Source organism: Chinchilla lanigera, unplaced genomic scaffold, assembly GCF_000276665.1.
Source record: "Chinchilla lanigera isolate Chin_1 unplaced genomic scaffold, ChiLan1.0 scaffold00051, whole genome shotgun sequence".
Taxonomy (NCBI): domain Eukaryota; kingdom Metazoa; phylum Chordata; class Mammalia; order Rodentia; family Chinchillidae; genus Chinchilla; species Chinchilla lanigera.
The window spans coordinates 13,099,589-13,115,547 of NW_004955452.1; the positions used below are offsets into that span (position 1 = coordinate 13,099,589).

The 15,959-nt window shown below is 35.7% G+C and overlaps 1 protein-coding gene across 5 annotated transcripts in view; it reads right to left on the reverse strand.

The window, feature by feature from the left end:
* Zmym6 (zinc finger, MYM-type 6) overlaps positions 1-15,959 on the reverse strand; it is a 36,789-nt gene that overhangs the window by 5,944 nt on the left and 14,886 nt on the right. For all 5 annotated transcript variants that reach the window (XM_005395131.2, XM_013519678.1, XM_013519679.1 and 2 more), the window contains 8 exons: positions 14,231-14,381; positions 13,239-13,354; positions 12,115-12,384; positions 11,417-11,567; positions 10,266-10,438; positions 8,900-9,044; positions 7,495-7,635; positions 7,028-7,065 (listed from right to left, as the gene is read on the reverse strand). In XM_005395131.2, the coding sequence (XP_005395188.1) occupies positions 7,028-7,065; positions 7,495-7,635; positions 8,900-9,044; positions 10,266-10,438; positions 11,417-11,567; positions 12,115-12,384; positions 13,239-13,354; positions 14,231-14,381 (1,185 nt within the window). The remainder of the gene's footprint in view (positions 1-7,027; positions 7,066-7,494; positions 7,636-8,899; positions 9,045-10,265; positions 10,439-11,416; positions 11,568-12,114; positions 12,385-13,238; positions 13,355-14,230; positions 14,382-15,959) is intronic.

Here is a 15,959-nt window from a genome sequence, read left to right on the forward strand (position 1 = left end):
GGGAACCGAACTCACAACCTTGCGCTTGCCAGGCAGGCGCTTTTGCCGCTGAGCTAAATCCCCAGCCCTCAGTATAAAATTTGAAAGGTATAAAAGCATATACATGAATGATTGCCAGTTATTTAAACAACTGTGAGTACAACCACTGTTTCTAATTTCTTATATATCTTTCTAGAAATGGTCTATATAAGTAAACAATTATAACATATTAGAAGGTTCAGCACCTTGCTCTTGGTACTTAGCAAACTACCTTTTTTTTTCCCCCGGTACCGGGAATCGAACTCACGACCTTGTGTTTGCCAGGCAAGCACTGTGCTGCTGAGCTAAATCCTCCAGCCCCTCCAAGTTAAATCCCCAGCCCCTCCAAGCTATCTTGGAGGCATATTTACATAACTTTGTATAGCACTGCTTCTGACAGCTTACAGAGTATTCCATTACTCAATGTATTGGAAGTAATTTGAAGAGTCTTTGCTGATGAATACTGGAATGTTACAAATCTTGTGCAATTATAAACAATGCTACAATCACTATCCTTACACACAGATTAATTCTATGTGGTTGTGCATTTATAGAATAAAGTTTGTGTTATTAATGGGTCACAGGTATATGATTCTAAGTCTAGTGGTATGGCCAAATTGTTTTTGATAGTATTATATTAAACTGTGTGGCCATAAGCAACATATGTTTGTTTGTTTTCCAACATCCAACATCCATATCAACAGGGCTATTTCTCAGTAAGGGAAAAATTATCTTAGTATAGCATAGTTAGGTATTTTCTTGGGCAAGCACTACTTATGTTTCCTTTTCTATGAAGTATTATACCCTTTGCCCTGTTTACCTTTATCTTTAAAAAGTCTATGCATATTTTTGAGCAATAATGCAACACAGAACTCAAAAGAGTCAAACAATAAATAATGAAAAAATTATTTTCCCCTTTAATTTCTCCCCTGCTGAGTTCTCCTCGGAGGTAACAACTTTTACTGATTTATTGGTGGCCTTCCAGGGATATTCTCTACCTATGAACAAGTACACATTTTGGGGGGAGGTTTAAAGTACATATGGGAATACAATGTACACTTATACTATACATGTATGTATCTTGTATTTTGTACTCTAAGTTTCAAATTGCTCTATGCCTGTACACACAACGTTGTTTTTCTTTTAACAACTCCACAGTATTCCACTGTATGGATATACCATAGTTAAACTACAGCTCCAAGGCCACTGTGAATGTGCAGAGAGCTCTACTTGCCAGGCCTTGTAAACAGGTATGCGATTAGAAAAGGGTACATTTCAGGTTCTGCCTCATTAGGGCTATTTTTTTCTAATTAACATAACAGCTCAAGAGTGAATTCACCATGGCCCTGGTCACTGATGAAAAAAAATTGTTTTCAATTTTCTGCCACTATAAGCAATGCTGCAATTAATATCCTTGTACATAATTAATTTCACAAATGTGTAAAATGTATCTGAGGGATAAATTCCTAAAAATGGGATTACTGGGTAAATGACATTTGCATTTTAAATTTTAACAGGTTCTACTAAAATGCTCTAAAGCAGTTTTATCCATTTTACGCCTAATGGCAATATGTAAGAATGCCTTAATAGTGTTATTCATCATTTTTATCTTTGCCAATATGATTATACTGCTAATGGTGTTTCTCCAATGTTGAAACTGAGTGTCTTTTCATATATTTAAGAAATATTTTTGAGCCAGGCATGGTGGTGCAGCACTCAGGAGGCTGAGGCAGGAGGATTGTTGCGGGTTAGAGACCAGCCTGGGCTACAAAGTGAATTCAGGCCTGCCTGCACTGCATAGCGAGACCCTGTCTCAAAAAGACAAAAAAAAAAAAGAAATGTTTGTATGTCCAGGTATATAAACTGATGAATCATATTTGTGCCCATGTTTCCATTAGGTATTTGAGTCTTTTTATTGATTCACAGACACTACATATTTTTACATAACAGAGTGGAAAAAATAGTACTGTATATAGAACAAGAATGGTTTCAGAAAAAACAAGTAGGAGATCATTAACAATTCAGAAGACAGACAATGGTGCTCATACTATGGAGGTAGCAGGGGCTTAAGAAATAGGGAACAATGGAGGGTAATCTATGCGGAATATAAGGATTCTGTTTTAAACATGTTTGAGACTGCTATTACTCATCCAAGTGTAAATGTCAAGTAGGCAATTAGATACATGAATCTGGAGCTCAAAGGTCAGGACAAGAGAAATAAATCTGGAATCCACCACCACGTAGATGGTGCTTAAAAATCACCTAAGGACAGAGCAGGATGGCACAAGATTTCATAATGCTATTCAGAACAGCAAACAATTTAAAACTTATGAATTATTTATTTCTGGAATTTTCCATTTAATATGTTCAGACCATGGTTAACTGTGGGTAACAGAAACCAAAGAAATAAAAATCATGAATATAGGGAGACTACTGTATATACGGAATCAAGAACAAAAATAATTCAACACAAAAATGGAAGAAAATGTAAAAAGGAAAGGCAAAGAAACAAATCCAAATTTTAAAAAAACCCACAGAAATATAAGCAAACCTATTAGTAAATCACTGACACACAAAATAACAAAACAAGATACCATTAAGCAGATCAGCAAAAAAAAAGTTTAAATATGACAGTATTAAATGATGGTGATGCTATAAGAAATGAGTACAATCATTAGCTGTTAGTGGGAGTAAAATACGGAACAGCCACTGTAGGGCAACTTGAAATCTAAAAATCCAATGTTTTTTGACTCAGTGAGTCTATTCTTCCATTTTTACATTAGAGAAATACCTACATGGGAGAACAAGGAGACATATACAAGGATATTTACTGTGGTAGAGATCTTTAATAGTGAAAAAGTACAAACAACCTAGTCCATCAATAGGCAATGGATAATTAAATATGATACCTACAGATAACACAGTACTATATATCAGTCAACAGAAATGTACTAAATCAAGTATTAATATCGACGGATATTTTCAAAAGAACAGTAAATATTTTCCATGGGTTATCTACATGAAAGATTATAAAGTGATCTGAAAAGACACATACCTAACTCCCAGTAGGACTTCCTTCTGGAGATGTGAACAGGGGATTATAAATAGTGAGAAGGAAAGAAAGAGGGAAAGAAAAAGGAAGGAAGGGAAAGAGAGAGAGAGCGCGAGAAAGAGAGAGAGAAAGAAACAAACAAAAGAAAGAAAGAAAAAGAGAGAAAGAAAGAGAGGAGAAAGGAAGAGAGAAAAAAGAAAGAAGAAAAGAAAGGTAAGGGGGTGGAAGACTGAGCAAATAAGCCAAAGATAACATGGGTTAACTTGGGTGGTAAAAATACAGGACAGCAGGGGTGGCCAACTATTGACTGTGGGCCAGGTTAACCCCCTACCTGATTTTAAAAATAAAAGTTGTATTGAAACACAGCTATGCTCATTCATTTATATATTGTCTGTATTCACCTCTGCACTACACTGTCAGAGGTAGCAGAGTCTCTAGCTGCAACAAAGATTGCCTGGTCTGCAAAGTTCAAAACACTATTTAGGTTTTTATAGAAAGTCTGCCGACTTTTTCAGTAGATTTTCTTTTTACTTTTTGTATGTTTTATTATTTCCTAAAATGTAAGAATATTAAATAACTACAGGGAGATTCATACCAACATTCCTGGAGGAAAAAAGGATTCTAAAACTGTCAGGGTTTTTTTCATATCATAAGAGCACTATATTGCTTATTACTATATATTTTATAGAGTAAAGTAAAAAGTAGTAGTCAGAGCTACCTGGTAACACAGTTTAAATAACTGGTGAATTATAGAAACACTCCACATGGGAAAAACACACAGAGAAGCAGTAACATTAAATATGAAGTATATGTCCCTGAAAAACCTGAATAATTGAAAACTAGCATAATTCAAGACTAACTGTCCCATACACATGAAGTAGAAGAGGAATGTATTCTCCAAATACATAAACATATAATATATAAAATTTTTATAAATACATATTAATATTTATGAATAGGTTAATATCCTAATTGTACAACTGGGTAGTTAACAGCATCATTATTAACAGTAGAAGAGTAATTTATTAATCACATAACTTAAAATATAACTTAATGTACAATATAATATACAAATACAAGTTAATTTAATGACATTTCATTAACTTATATAGCCTAAAGATAATTATAGAAAAATAATTAGAAATTATCATCTTCCAACATAAATAATAGAGAGTTAAGAGATACTAAATTAAGACAAGCTATATTTCCACATTATAGTGAAAGCCTGTTTAGTTCCCTACAAGACTTTTGTTAAAAAGTGGGGGCAACACACTCAGGCCCCTTTCTGTCCCTCACTCAGACAGAAGCTTTCTTTCCCCCAATAAATGTATTCTGCTCTTAACCTCTGTTGTTCCTAAAATTCATTCTTCAATTTTAGAGAACATGAACTCATCCCAGGTATTTTTCAGGTTGGGAGTTTCTTTCCCCTATATCATTTGGAGGTCTTCCACTGGGATCATTGGATGGAGACTTAAAGCTACAGGCCTACCCAACATGAAAATGCCTGTTATCTACAGAGGGCCTTTAGATAGACCCTCTGGAGAGTATCTCTGACTGCCAATCAACAACTACAACCCCCTTCAGCCTGAAGAAACCACAGTGGTCATCACACATTATTCCCTCACAGCATTTCTGGTTACTTCTTCAGAGGGGGTAATGTTGTAGGCTGCTGAGTCAGATAGAAATATTATAGGCAGTCAGTCAGGGCTAGACCCTCAAAGGAGCCAGTATGGAAGACAAGATACCCCGCAACCGCAGGAGACATAGGCACTCCCCCTGTGAGCCAGACCTCAAGACAAAACATAAAACAAATGCGTATTCTAAATTGGTAGCAATCACCTTGAAAAAGCCAGAAAGAGTAACTAACCCAACCCCTTACAGGAAAAGCCCCTGTTCTGTATTCACGCCCACTTGCTACATGACTCGTTTCCCCATTTGATCCTGATTTAATCATTTTACCTGAACAATTATACTTGTAATCTTATTGGCTGACCGTAGTTTTGTCCCACCTCATGCCCACCTAGCGAGTACTCATGTTTCCACCTTAGACCCACCTCACCTTGTAGATTTGCTCTATAGAAATCCCTAGAAAAGACAGGTTCCTGGGCAACCCACTTGGGCCCCCTTCTGTCCCTCTCTCGGAGAGAAGCTTTCTTTCCCCCAATAAATATATTCTGCTCTAAAAAAAAAAAGTCAGTCTGATGTGGTTTGAGTTTTTCCTCTCATTTTTCCACTGAGGATTTCTTTTTTTTTTTTTTTATTTTAGAAATTAAAGGAGGAAAATACTAACAGACCGACAACATTTTACAAAATAGCATAGGATCAGTACAGACATTACAGAGTTACAAACAGAGTGGTAGGGAATTAACAATGCTTATTGTATTACATATTGATATCTTCAATGTAGTTTCTCATGAAAACACATATAGACATACATGCAGACACATTTTCCACCTTTTGCCTTGTCACCAAAGAATATATTTGGATGATCTTCAAAAACAGTAAATGCTACTAAAAAATGGTCAAAAATCTATGCCAGTGTCTTTACTGTTAGTTAAGCTAAAGGCCTAGGCTAACTGCTGTGGCCTTCAACCTGCTACCTTTGTATTTCTAATTCTAGCCTAAACAAATTTTCAACAATGCCTTTTATTGTACAAGTCTACCTTATATACAAAAATACTTTACATAAAAATATATTTTATACAAACTGCTTATTAACAGATGCTATATTGTCATTCAAGTTAAAGCCTCTTTAAGATTTTGATAGCTTTAGAGTCAGCAGATACAGCTTGCCTTCTCATTTTTATATTATCAAAACCTCAATGGGCTTTAAAATTGGAAAGGCAGCTATGACTTAACATAAACCTTTTATCTCAATGTCACATTTCAAATCATCAAAAATGCTTCATGCCTGTACTACCAGGCTTTCCCCCCACTTATTCCATTATCCTTGCCTGGCTATAAGCTATGGGCGCTATAAACTTTGTAAACTATGGGGACTACTTGCTATAAGTGCTTTTGGTGCTCTGGTGCCGCTTTTGGTGTTTCTAATACTGGGTAGGGTATGTGTTCCTACATTAATAATATGAGGCATCATCACAGTGGTTTGGCTATCTTCATAGATTTTCATATCTAACTTCTATCTAAAGTTACTGAATTTGGGGGCACACATTTAGCACACATTTTAGTACCACCACATAATGAACATTTGAATGACACTGTCATGTGACATAAGGAAAGATTTTTAATTATATCAAGAGCAAATGTTAACATTTACCATAACAGTCACCCAAAATACCTAAGATCTGGTACAGTATCATGGGATATAATAAAAGATGATGGTAATTATATTCCTCCACTACAGGGCAACAATGGCATGAATTTGTAATCCTTTCAGCCTTCCAGATTTGAAATAATATACTTCTTAAAAAATAATTTCTTTAATTTTGGGACATTCCATAATATTTCAAATTTGAAATATAACACTCTGTACTATTTTCAGCCTCACATAATTCAAAATTACAATGATATTAAATTTTCAAAAAATTTTCTAGTATAAAAATAAAATGCTGAACATAGTAAAAGAGAAAAATAAGCAACCAGACTGAATTAGTAAGCATTTAAAGAAATTAATTAGGGGCTGGGGATTTAGCTCAGCGGCACAGCGCCTGCCTGGCAAGTGCAAGGTCATGAGTTCGATTCCCGGTACCAGAAAAAAACAAAAACAAAAACAAACAAAAAAAAAATTAAGAAACCTGAACACAAAGGAACAATAAAATCCAGAATATATTCTTATTAATCATATAAAGTCAAACTGTAAGATTCAAAACAAGAAATTAATGCAAATACTACTCCATCTTTTATAAAAAGCTGCAAATAGGAAAGTACCCAGATATATAAATGAAAATAAACCCAAGCAGGTTTATACAGAAAAAAAACGTTAACAGTAAAACTTACATTTCCAATGATTTTTGCTGCCTCTTTAGTAGCTGCACCTGTTTTAAGTTAAATATACATTATTATTCCCAGAATATACATAACTAAGAAAGAAGTTAATTTCCTCTAAAGTGGGCTATAGTCTGAACCAAAATTTCTCAAAGTATGGTCCAAAGAAATTTTACATTAATATTACATGTGGTACCTGGTAAAGGTAAAAATAACCATGTCACAGACCAATCTAACTATATTAGATTACCTGGTATAAACAAGCGAGTGTAGTAAAATTATCTGCATTCTTAAAAAAAAAGTAAAACATACCACTTCTTTTCCCACCTACACCACTTTGCTTGCTTAACCATTCCCCCTAGAGACAGAGGGATGCCGTTCTTCATATAATGTAAAAAAGGTATTACCAGTAAGAGCCACTTAAACTAGGCAATGCTCATCCCTCCCTTCTAGCCAGGTCCCTTTACATCACATCTTACCTTTTAAAACAGTCCTAGTGTTTCCTGTAGGCTGGGCAGCAGGCATTTTTGCCAATGATACAACACTGGTTATGACTGGGGTGATATTTGTTCTTGTACAAGGAAGTGCCATCACAGCAGCTTGTGCCTTAGAAATATTTACTGATTAAAAGAAACAAAAATGTAAGAATAAACAAAAGGCTTACACAAAAAACACTGTTTAACAACTGTTTTCAAAAAGCAATACAAAACTAACTGTATAATGTTGGCTTGGGAGATTCTAATCAAATTAGTGTTCATTGGGGCTTAAAAAAGCTTGACTATAAAATCAGAAGCTTCAAATGACATATAACAGACAAACACAAGGTATCCACTTCAGGATTAAATGGGCTATTCTATAGTGAATATTAAGACTTCTAAACCGGGCATGGTAGCACACGCCTATAATCCCAGCACTGCAGAGGCTGAGGCAGGAGGATCATTGTGAGTTCAAAGCCAGCCTGGGCTACAAAAGGGAGCTCAAGGCCAGCCTGAACATAGCAAGAACCTGTCTCAAACACACACACACACACACACACACAAAAAAAAAAAAACTTCTACCCTTACACTTGCTTTGAATAAAAATTTCACATGATAATTTTTATAAGATGATGAAGGAACTGTCCATTCATACAATATTGATATTCTTAAACCACATTCTACCACAAACCAGAATGGCCCCAGGAGATACATGATAACAGAAAAGTTCAGCAAGAGGCATATATGATTAAGGTAATGATTACTAAGACTGTAAAGGCAGGCAAAGAGCCTACAAACAAATGGATTCTGTCAATCAGGCAGTAAGCACTTCAGACCTTGATGAGAGAACATAACATCAACTGTTTTTTTAATCTAATACTCAGAAAGTGATATGTAGAACTGCTTTACGCCAAACATCTCTCTATTCTTCTGAATATTTTGACCACATTAGCTGTCCTACTTGCAAGATTATTTTATGCTTAGCCAGGAAAAACTTTACTACCCATGAAGAACTGGTCTATTTTTTTCTGAGATAATTAATGTGTTGTTCTCTTTTCTTTGGTGAAAAGCTACAGATCAAATCTTACACCAGTCACAGAACTATATTAGCATACTTATATCTTCCCCCTCTGTTTGCCCTGATTTTCTATTTATATTCCTAGTTTATTAGTTGAATAGTATGCATCCTTTAGTATTGAACTATATTATCTGTATGTATAAATTCAATAAAAAGCAGTCAAATCAAACTTTTTCTGTGAGGATTCTTAAAAGGAAATTTAAGGAAACTCAGGAAACCAAGGAAACTCTTTGAATCCAGTGAAATTTTACTGTATTGTTTTCAACTGTGTATACTGATAGTATATCCCAGCACTAGCACAAAGATCCCATTAGTCAAGTTTAACTTTACCTTTATTTTGTGAAAGTTCATTCATACTTTGTTGATGACAAAACTTCAAGACACAAAATAGGTTACAGAAATGTTTGATATTGCCTCGCCATTTTATGGACTCACTCAGCTTACCCTGACGTTTACAACCATCACACTTGGCCATCTGAGAAAGAAGTCATGACAAGAAAGGCTTAAAATTATAAAATAATAAATGGATTACTTTCATCATAAATCAGAGACACCATGAAAACAGGATACTATATAATGAGTCAGTTAGGACTATAAAATGTAAGGTTCCTACCTTAAAATACCGTAGTTAAAAATAAATGTTCGTTTATTGTATATAGATCTATGCCCCAAATTGAGAGAATTATTATGAAAGATGCTTTTCTGCTTTTTAAATTACTGAGGAAGGACTAAAGACAGGTTCTATTTTTAAAAGATTAAGAAGAAGCATACTACAATAGAAAGAATATGCGGCTGTGAAACCATAAAGACTTTGATTAATTCAACAAATATCTAATTAGACATTTTTTGTCTGAAGCCCTGTGATTGGTCCTGCTCATCTATTGACAAAAAAGGTATAACCTTCCTCCCCAAGACAATTATATTTTGGGAGTGAGGCAAAGAGGTATTTGACTAATAGGCTGTAAGTGCTATCTAGTTGTCACCCACCAGCTTCCTCAAGGGCACTTAACTTCTCTGGACTTCACTCCTTCTCCTTTTTATACACTGGCAATAATGCACCTACTCGTTGGGACTGTGATGAGCATTAAATGAAACAATAGTCATGGAATATCAGACATGTATTACTGACAATTAATAGTGGCTATCATTGTTGGCCTTTAAGAAAGGTAATTTTTTTTAGAATTAAGTGGGTAAAGCTGTCAGCCATTGTCCTTTAACCTATTAAGTGAGAATAAGGTCTGACTTCAAATTTCTCAGCATAATCTGAATGAGAGAGCCTCCTAAGGCAACATTATATAAAGTTCTAACCTAAAAGAATTCAAAGTTTCAAACAAGGTCAACATGTTTTATAAGCAAAAACAAGGTAGAGAAGACCATGAAGTTCCTAACATATGAAGACTGATAAGTGAAGAGATAGAAATGTTTATTAACCTGATGTGATAACACACACTGTATACATTTATTGAATTGCTGTACTGTACCCTATAAAGACACACAAATTTAATAAAGACACATAACCTCCAGAAATCATTAACTCTTTTTCTCTAAAGATTTTATCTTTACAGTCAAATTTTGCAATAGTAGCCTGTATTTTACTTTACCCAGCTCTAAACACTACATTTTTCTTCAAATAATTTGAACATACAGAAAATAATTTGTACTAACTTCATAAAACAAATCAGTATATCACATTTACCTGATAAAAAAGAACTGTAAATTTGGACATGCACTCTTCACAACAAAATTCTTCTAACTTGCCCTCCAATCGATTTTCTACCAAATTTGGGGATGTCTGTGAACAATAACTGCACATCTTACAGTAGTTTCCCCATCGTTCTCCAAAGTCTCGAGCAGAGAGGAATTTGCAAACTGAGCACAAAAAGGGATGAAATGAAGAAATATCAAATCTGCATTAACTTCAAGAAGATAAACTGATTTTCTATGGTCTTAGACAAAAACTTTAAACAAATGTAGGTATAAACTAATTTCTAAATATATGACGCAAGTACTTGTCTCTAAAGAATAGTTTTTATATTCAAAGAACAAATTCGTATCACCTTTTAAACATACTCTGAATTTTTCTGGGGGGGGGGTGCTGGGAATCAAACTCAGGACCTTGTGCATGCCAGCTAGGCACTGTACCACTGAGCTATATCCTTGGCCCCTAATCTAAATATTAGACCATCTGTGTCACAAACATCACAGATATAGAAATTGCTTAAGCCAAGGAGCAGCAACTGCATAAGTCCTCGCCTTATAAATAGGTACAAGAATAAAAAGATCCCTGATGCCATACCTAAACATAGAAGATTTTTATACCAGTATCATTGATTTAATTCTATCTATACGTCAATAACTCTTCTTTACTAAGATTACTACAACATTTAAAAAGACAGACTTGAGGGCTAGAGTTGTCATAGGTCAATGGTAGAGTGCTTGCCTAGCATGTGTAAGACTTTGGTTCAATCCTTTGCACTGACAAAAATAAATAAAAAGATTTTGGGAGGGTTACTGGGGACTGAACCCAGAGCCTTCACACTAAGCTATATATCTAGCCCTTTTTATTTCTATTTTAAGACAGAGTCTCACTGAGATGCTCAATCTTGGAATCCTCCTGCTTCAGCTCCCCAAGAAGCTGGAATTACAGATATACATCACCATGCCCAGGAAAAGGACAGGCTTTAAACTGAAGTATAAACCCAACATACAAATGCTCAAACTAGATCTCATGAGAGAAAAATTATTTCAGCATTAGTCATGTATTATTTCCCCAAGTCATCATGAGTTATTTTATATTATATAATATAATAATATGCTATACGGATAAAACCAAACCTTTTTCTTTACCTTCACTACAGAATGGCTTATCAACCCCTGAGAATCGCACAGTCTCCTTTATAATTTTCTGCAGTTTACAGTAGTCACACATCGCCATAACTCTATTTTTCTTTTTGTATTCATCAGCGCAAGTCTTGCAACAGAATAGAAACATTTTACCCTGCAGAGAAATGACAGTCATTGAGATCCAGCTAAACAGCTGTTTATCTTTAAGAAACCTTTGTGATTCCTCAAAAAATAAAAACTAGAATTCCATTTGACCCAGCTATTCCTGAATCTCTAGGAATCTTCCCAAAACAGGTAAGACACTGTATTACAGAGATACATGTGTACCCACATTAGCAGCACAATTTACAACAGCTGAATCTTGAAAGTGGCCTATATATTTCCATCAACAGATGAATGGATAAAGAAAACGTAGTATTTATACACAATAGGGTCCTACTCTGCCATAAAGGATAAACATGAGTCATTTGTAGGAAAATGGATATACCTTGAGACCATAATGTTAAGTGAAGTAAATCAGATACATGAGCTTAAATATCACATGGTTTGTTTTGTATGAGAAACCCAATATATTAAAAAGGTACAAAATTAAATGGGGGAATAAAAACCCTTTTTCCTTTACATTTCAAAGCAAACTGAGTATTAAAGACAGAGACAGAAGTGCACCTACTGGATGCAGTCCTCTCATCACTGCACTTTACCTTATAGAAAAGCAGCTCTGGTTTTGAGGCAAACATTTGGTTACAGTGCTGACACTTCAGCTTCACAAGTGCATGGGCTAAAGCAACCTGCTGGGATTGTTCAGCAAGAGTCTTGAAGCCAGCTGAGGCAGCGCCACTGACAGCACTGGAGGAAGAGGTGCCACCTCCTCCCACAGACACCACTGGCCTGGAGGGCGTGCTCACAATCGCTTGACCCTGATCCTGGGGTGCTGCCGAAAGGTTTGCTCCTTTTGGCTTGCTAAATACATTCTGAAAGGACATAAATAAAGCAAAGATTTTAGCAACTGAGAAACAATGTAACTTACTGGTTTTTATTTCTTTATTTAATAAATTAATTCTGCCTCAAACTTCCTTTATCTCTTACTTCTCACAGAATGAGTTTCAGTGACATACTTCCAATATAGAAGTCTGGAGAAATGCAACAGTAAAAGATAGAGGACTGGAATCCACGCTTTTTAAAGCTCTGCAAGATAGGCCTCTAATAAATTCAGCATGCCTTTCTGCTCCAAGGTACCCTCTTCCTGCAAGCCCAGAACTAACAAACTCCCCATGGCTATTACAACACAGAGGCCACCAGCAGTCTCTCCTGGAGCCAGGGATCCCACAACAAACATCCTCCTGTCCATAGGCTCACTAAGTTCTATTTTTTTGTGCAGACTGGGGTGAGAAAATGGGATGAGGGGATGCTTCCAATTCCACACCATGGGCCGTTAGGTACCTGGCCCAGAATGAGGAAGTGACACGGGAGCCCCACCACCGCATACCTACTCAACCCACACCCAATTGACAGGGAAGGAGCCAAGGGGGACAGTGGAAGAGAAGGGCGCCTTATGCAAGGACCACAAGTACGGAAGGCCAACATCTGAACTGAAACATTTTGTAGAAATGACCTCTGGCATACTAGTGGAATAGAATTTTTTTTTTTAAGTTTAGGGTTTTGGGGGGTTTTTTTTTGGTACTGGGACTCAAATTTAGGACCTTGTGCTCACCAGGATGGTGCTTATGCTGCAGAGTTTAAATTTAAAATTTTCTAGTATGGACCTTCAGCAGTCAACATTTCGCCCAAGAGAACTGCACACATGAAATACTATCTTCAGTCATACCTGGAAAGCCACCACACAACTGGAGCTGCAAAAGCTGTATATAGTTCCATTTGACATAGCTAGGTGATACTGAGGGACTGATGAGGTTTTACAACTATGACAGGAAACCTGGACACCTTGATGACAAAAAATAAAAAAAAGAATACCTTACTCAAGTGAACAAATGATCCAAAATTCTAGAAGCAAAAATAAATAATACTCAGTACAGTCATCCTTTAATATCCTCAGGGCATTAGCTCTAGGACTCCCCAAGAACAACAAAATCTGCAGACCCTCACTATATACATAAAAGGGCACAATATTTGCACATAATCTACATATATCTTCCCAAACATCCACATGTATACTTTTTTTGAGATAGGGTCTTGCTATGCAATTCAGGCTGGCCTTGAGCTCACTTTGTAGCCTCAAAATGACCCTCCTGCCTCAGCCTCCAGTGCTGGGATTACAGGCATGTGCCACCATGCCCGGCTTCCACTTGTATACTTTAAATCATCTCTACACTACTTATGATAACTAATAAACTGTAAACACTATGTAACTAGTTGCTGTATCATTTAGAGAATAACAACAAGAAAAACTCTACATGTTCAGTACAGATGCAACTTTTTGCCCTGAATATTTTTGATCTGCCTGGCTGAATCCATGAAAGTAGTATCCACAGATATGGAAGGCCAATTATAATAAACACACACACACACAAAATCAACAAACTTAACCAATTGGCTCTAAATCTCACTACAACAACCTCAATTAACTCCCACTTATAAAAAAACGAACCTGGGACTTACAATTATTTTTCTTCTCATATATAAAACTCTAAAATACATACCACAACTATTTGCACTAAAAAATCAGTTCTTTAAAAATAAATCAATCTTGAGTCTTTATTTAACCATACAGATAAATTTAGTTTGTAACAATATGAAAGAAAAGCAGTTATAGTCTTCAACAGTTACTAAATCTGTAAATTTATCAAATTTAAATATTACCTGAAGAAATGAGAGTTTTAACTCTGTAAGCAGATAAGCAATTAATTGAACAGAAAAGCTCTGTTTTTCCTGAGTCATTTGTAGTCTCAATCATTTCAGCTGAGGGCCTCAATGATTTCCCCAAGGCATATGGAGGAGTTTGGGCTGAATTCTGTTAAGAAAATGAAAAAACATTTAGATCCTAGCATGTAGGATTAAATACTGTCCTAAAAAAGAAAAAGGTACTATCATGGCCATTCATAGAAATATCTGAACATGACAATGAGGACACAATAAGTATTAAACTGTTTTCAAAGTTGGGATGTGGGAAAAACGAGTTCTTTCAGACAATAATAAAATACCAACAGAAGAAACTTAGATAAAAATTAGATATTTTAGCGACAACAAAACACTTTACAAGTAATGAATGGGATAGTCAGAACAGTTTTCTCATCACAAATAACCAGAAGGAACCAGACAGCCCACAAACCAGATGGCCATATTCAGTATAGAACTTGACCTTAGTCTAGGACAGTCTACCATCTCTAAGGCTACTTAACTCATAAGACTATTTAGCAAGAGACAGAAATGATGTTTAATGCATATCAAGAGATTCTGCAGAACTACCTATTTTTCAAGCTAAGTTTCATAATAAAACTTGCCTGTATGTTTATTCATGTTTTATAATAATAGTGGCTACCATTTTTACTTTCTGAATGTTTACCAAGAGCCAGATCCCATGCTAAACAGTCTCATTCTTTTTTGAGACAGGGTCTCACTATACAGTTCAGGCTGGCCTTGAGCTCACTTTGTAGCCCAGGCTGGTCTCAAACTCACAATGATCATCCTGCCTCAGCCTCCCGAGTGCTAGGATTACAGGTATGCGCCACCACACCTAGCTTCCCATGCTAAACGATGTGTGTATATTGTATCATAGAATTCTTTCAGTAACACAGCAAAGTACTTTTAAAAATTATATTAAATGAAAGTTTAAATTTTATTCACAGACAAGGGCTGGGAGTATTAGTATAGCTTAGTGGTAGAATGCTTGCCTAGTATGCACAAGGCCTTGGGTTCAATCCCCAGAACTGAGGGAAAGAAATACATCACAAGATAAACAGAAGTAGGAAATTAAACTTATTTCACCAGGCTCCTAACCACTACACTATCCTGTCACTGATAAACTAGATGGTCTTTCAGTAAGAGAGTAAATGGCAAAGAAATATAAATGTAAAATTGCACTTATCTTCCTAGTAAAAGAGGAACCTTATTTATGCAGTTGATACAGTATAATACTACTTAAAAAATTAAGAGTGAAACTGATTTTTCAATTTACAAAATAATAAATCTTTTCCTGTGACAGCAGGAACCAGACTGCCAAAAATGGCGATTCTCAGAAAAGAGATACTTTTTAATAATGAATATAAATTACCAACTGATCCAAGAACAAATCAAAGATTTGCTAACTGAAATTTTTTACAATTTATTTAAGATAACTTTAAAAATCCAAATCACTCAGTAATAAACTCATAGTGATACATTTACAACCAAATTAACTCATTATTTATTGCAATAAATATGGTTAAAGTATTTTAGCCGAGTGTGGTGGCGCATGCCTGTAATTCCAGCACTCAAGAGGCTGAGGCAGGAGGATCATTTCAAGTGCAAGACCAGCCTGGGGCTACAAAGTGAGCTCACAGCTGGCCTGAGCTGCACAGTGAGACCCTGTCTCAAAAAGACAAAAAAAAAA